At 40.4% G+C, this 5,258-nt stretch overlaps 1 protein-coding gene across 1 annotated transcript; it reads left to right on the forward strand.

Annotated features, from left to right (window-relative positions):
- Positions 1-4,133: 4,133 nt before the first annotated feature.
- LOC108866858 (uncharacterized mitochondrial protein AtMg00810-like) lies at positions 4,134-4,970 on the forward strand. The gene has a single exon (XM_048591939.1). It carries the CDS (start codon positions 4,134-4,136, stop codon positions 4,968-4,970), a length of 837 nt encoding a protein of 278 aa, XP_048447896.1.
- The last annotated feature ends 288 nt before the right edge of the window (positions 4,971-5,258 follow it).

Below are 5,258 nucleotides of genomic sequence, written 5' to 3' on the forward strand. Positions count from 1 at the left end.
TTAGCAGCTTGAACCACGGCTCATTCTTGATGTCACGAAGGATTTGGTGGATCAAGATTGAGAACTTAGAGTAGTTCTTAGTCGTCAGGCCTTCCTTGGCCTCTTGCTTACTTTTATTGTACTGCTTCTTGTCATCCTTCTTTTGAGCCATTGCCGACTCTTTTCGAAGCTGCTCGAGCGCCTTGTCTACTCGTTAAGCCTCATCCCAAAGTGCATCCTTATCTACCAGAGCAAAAAAGTCTGCAGAGTTGAATCTTCTTTAATGATCAATTCTCCAAACAGTGGGTGGTTTGCTACGAGTTCTTTTTGGAAGGCTGCACTTGTTATTGAGTCATCGCATCCGACTATCTTCGCCTTCTATGCATTGAACCTCTTCACATTGAGCAAATGGTCAGACTTTTTCTGGATCGAGTAGTATGATGAGTATTCTTTGGTAAAAACCAAAGAAAGATCATCAAAACTTCGGATAGATCGTGGTGGTAAGGTGTGAAACCATCTTTGCACCTTGCCTTGTGAAGTGGTGGCTAATATCTTGTACATAAGGGCATCGTTGTTCTGATAAAGGATCATCGTGCTTCGATAATGCTTCAAGTGCCTCTCCGGATCTCCATCTCCTTTGAAAGATGTGAAATATGGCATGTTAAACTTGCGCCGAAGCTCTACTTGCTCGATCTCGTCCGTGAAGGGTGACCTGCTCATGTTGGTTATGTCCCGTCATAGTGCTTCATCAGCCACTTTGTTGCGATGGAAATTACGCAATCGCTTATTTAAGAGCCTCTTTACCTCTTCTTGAACCTGTCTTTGTTGGGGTAGAAGAGCTCTCGGTTGCCCCCGATCTAGGCTGTTCTTCTACATGCTCAACTCGTCTATGCTGTGACGGCGGTGTATAAGGTACGTTCCTAGCAGATGAGGGATTTCTTCATAGGCTGCTGATCAAACTTGAGCTGGATTGAGTCCCTACTTCTCTCCATCCTTCGTGCTATCTACTCCGATGTGAGATGAAGGATACTCCTTGCGGGCCTAGCTATGAATGAACACTTTGCCTGGAAGGTTGTTCATGTTGACTACCGGATTGTGGCCCTAACAGTGAATATATGCTCATTCGTGGGCCTAATCAAGAGTGCACAGTCCTCTGCTCGCTAAGACGGGAGTATACACTATCTCAAGGGCCCAATCGGGAATGTACACTACCCGAATCCTCAGTTCATGGCTGGTCGAGTGGTTGCTTGCCGAGACACTGTTGGAGAGGTTCATCATCTGCCCTTGTCCTACTTTAGGACACCTCATCTAGGGCACGTTGGATCTCGCGCGTGCTGCAAAAGCTAATTCAACAAGGTCATCTGTTGCGCAAAGGTGCTTGTAAACTCTATGACTTGTCGAGACAAGTGCTATTTGCCATTCGAATTGGAAGAGCTTGGAAGGAATGCATCTCCTTGAGCAGTGGAAGTATGGTAGACTCCAGGCGTGAGATTCGAATTGGGGAATGTCAAATCCGCGGAGAAGTGTGGTAAAAATTCCCCCGGTTAAATCGTAGGCCCAGAAATTTGAAGTCCGGGCGGTTGAACTCATCTTGGACCGATTTGGGAAGGCCACTAGAGAAGGCTGGGCTGCGAGAGTGGGTTGTTTGGCGTGTGGTGCACGTGGGTGCGAGGCTAGGGCTTGACTTAGCAATGTGTTGAACTCGCATTGGGTTTCAGCGGCTCGGGCCCTTGAAGACTTGGGCCATGGGTTCTGCCGACGGTGGCCACCGTGGTGGTTGTTGCGGTGGTTAATAACAGGTGCCAATAGTTAACTGGTCTATATGAAGAGATAAGGTTGTTAAAATAAAGTTAGATGTACTGGATATGCCACATAGGCAAGTTAGTTAGGATTACTGTATATGTACTGTGATTTTTGCACTGTGTGAATTAAGAAGAATCAGTTCAGTTTCGTTGTTTTCTCTCTGCCTTCTCTCTAGATTTCTATCTTTCTTTCTCTACATTTCTCATTGATTCTTCCTCTATGTTTTTCAATCTCCATTGTTCATTAAGCTTTTCTTGATATAGTTAATATGGTATCATCACCGAAGGTTTCGATCTTCGGGGTTGTTCTTCCGCTGTGATTGTTGAGGGTTTCTTTCTGTTCACCAGGGTTTTTTGTAGCTGGTGGTTTGCTGGAGGTTCTTCGATGGGGTTTTCCAATCATGAGCTTAAGTTTCAGGTTTTGTTACTAAATTCTGCACTTCATCTATTTGCTTAAATGCCGTATTGAAAATTTGTTTCTTCGATGGGGTTTCTTGTATGCAAGTTCTCTGTTATGGCTGATAGCCATTTTCTGCGAGATTGTTGAAGGAATACAACGGCGAATAGCCATTCCTTTCTATTGCTTGATTAGTTTTTCTGACGATTGCTTGCAATTTCTTCCACACTAAGATCAAATGTATGCAATCAAATAGAGGTGGTGAGTTTACCAGTAAAGTTTTTAAGGAGTTTGTTGCTTTAAAAGGAATGACTCATATGATCTCTTGTCCTTACACACCTCAACAAAATGGTTTAGTTGAGAGGAAGCATAGGCATATAATTGAAACTACTATTACCTTAATGAATGTTGATGGATTACCTCAAGAGTTTTGGTTTCATTCTTATGCTCATACAGTGTATTTGATTAACAGAATGCCAAGTAAAATTTTGCAAATGGCTTTTCCTTATTTTGCACTATTTAGTAAACCACCATAGTTACATGACTTAAAGAATTTTGGATCAGCTGTGTATCCATATTTGAGGCATTACAATGATTCCAAACTTCAACCTAGAACATCTGTGAGTTTGTTTCTAGGTTATGCTCCTGGGTATAAAGGTGTTATTTGCTACAGTTTGGAATCAAAAAGATTAATTTTGTCAAGGCATGTTCTGCATGATGAATCAATCTTTCCAGCTAAGATGGTTAAACCTAGAATTCCAGAAGTAATGAGAAATGTTCCTACAGTTCACAACTTTCCAATTCTAGTGAATGTTGTTCATTCCACTACATATCCAAGTCTGCCGAGCACAGTCTATTGGTTATAATCCTAATTCTCCTTCATTACAAGGATCACAAAGCATCCTAGGTTCTAGTTCTAACTTCAGACAAGCTTCTCTAATTTATGATTCTTCTGAGAATAGTAGTGATGCTACAACATATCAATCAGTAACAGAATCTTCACAATGATCTAAACTTCAAACTCTCAGGCTCATTCTCAAGGTCAAGATCAACTTTAACCTTTGTTGCCTAACCTCAATTCTGATCAGCTTCAGGTAATTCTTCCTTTCACTCCTAGTGCATCTTCAACTTCTGATTATACACAAGAACCAGATTCACTTAATACACACTCTATGCACACAAGATTAAAGACAGGAGCTAGTCAAAGGAAGAATTATGTAGCCTATCTTGCTTAATTTCCAAAGCTCCAATCATTGGATATTGCTGATATTCATGGTGGTGATGAACCAAAAACATTTAGAGTTGTTGCATCTAATCCTAAATGGGAACAAGCAATGCAAGAAGAGTTTGATGCATTGAAAACTCAAGGAACCTGGAATCTTGTACCCCCACCATCCAATAGATCAATAATTGGCAGCAAATGGGTCTATAAAATAAAACGAAATCCTGATGGAAGTATTGCACGATATAAGGCAAGATTGGTAGCTCAGGGGTTCACTCAAGAACAAGGTGTTGAATACTTAGAAACATTTAGTCCAGTAGTTCGACATACCACAGTCAGAATGATATTGGCATTGGCAACTTGTCATAAGTGGCAACTAAGGCAACTTGACATCAAGAATGCCTTTTTGCATGGGGAGCTTCAAGAAGAGATCTATACGAAGCAGCCACAAGGATTTTTGGATTTAAAGCATCCCAATCATGTGTGCAAATTGGTTAAGTCCTTGTATGGGCTTAAACAAGCTTCAAGAGCCTGGAATGCAAAGTTTACTGGAGTCTTGACATCTCTTGGATTCCATATGTCTCAATCTGATACAAGCTTGTTCTTTTAACATGATGGTGCGGATATTATCATTCTATTGCTTTATGTAAATGATATAATTCTGACTGGTTCCAATAGAGCAAAAGTCCAAATAATCATTACTCAGCTTGCAGAGTTTTTTTATTTAAAAGACATGGGGAGATTGACATATTTTCTAGGATTGCACATTCAATATAAATCTAATGGCAGTTTGTTTATCAATCAGTCGAAGTATGCAGAAAAGTTGATCAATAAGGTAGGAATGAGTTTATGTAAACCTGCCCTAACACCATCAAAACCTCATACACAACTGCTTACATCAGAAGGAACGGTTATGGAAGATCCAACGTTGTACAGAAGTATAGTAGGAGCACTGCAACACTTGACTTTCACAAGGCCAGATATAGCACACGCGGTGAATGTGGTCTGTCAGTACATGACTAAGCTTACTGATGCACATTTCTTCTTGGTAAATAGAATCTTAAGATATGTGCAGGGTACAATTGATTGTGCACTCACTTATACACCATCACCAAATATTAATATTTTAGCATTCTCTTATGCTAGCTGGGCTGCAGATATCAACACAACGAGATCAATTTCAGGATATGTAGTGTATGTTGGCAATAATCATGTCTCTTGGAAATCGAAGAAACAAGCATCCGTTTCACGAAGTTCAACCGAAGCTAAGTATAAAGCTTTAGCTCATTGCACTGCTAATGTTTGTTGGATAAGAAACCACCCTCTAGCTCTACTTTGTGATAATTTGTCTACTTTGGCACTCTCCTCCAATTCGGTGTTTCACTCTCGCATTAAACACCTGGATACTGACTATCACTTTGTCAGAGAAAGGGTTCAAAATAGGGATATAACAGTGCATTATGTGTTAACAGATTCTCAGGTTGTTGATATACTTACCAAGGGATTGCATAGTCCTCTGTTCATCAAGCAAGGCTACAATCTCAGACTCGAAAATCCTAGTGGATATTGAGGGGGAGTAATAACAGGTGTCAATAGTTTACTAGTCTATATGAAGAGATAAGGTTGTTACAATAGAGTTAGATGTATTGGATATGCCACATAGGCAAGTTAGTTAGGATTACTGTATATGTACTGTGAGTTTGGCACTGTGTGAATTAAGAAGAATCAGTTCAATTTTGCTGCTTTCTCTCTGCCTTCTCTCTAGATTTCTATATTTCTTTCTCTACACTTCTCATTGATTCTTCCTCTGTGCTTTTCAATCTTCATTGTTCATCAAGCTTTTCTTGATATAGTTAAT

The sequence above is a fragment of a genome, unplaced genomic scaffold (assembly GCF_019419815.1).
Source record: "Pyrus x bretschneideri cultivar Hongxiangsu unplaced genomic scaffold, Pyrus_bretschneideri_v1 Contig36, whole genome shotgun sequence".
NCBI classification, from domain to species: Eukaryota; Viridiplantae; Streptophyta; class Magnoliopsida; order Rosales; family Rosaceae; genus Pyrus; species Pyrus x bretschneideri.

Excerpts from the sequence above, each read along its gene's own strand:
- LOC108866858 (XM_048591939.1), top strand. The coding sequence starts at position 4,134 with ATGGGGAGATTGACATATTTTCTAGGATTGCACATTCAATATAAATCT.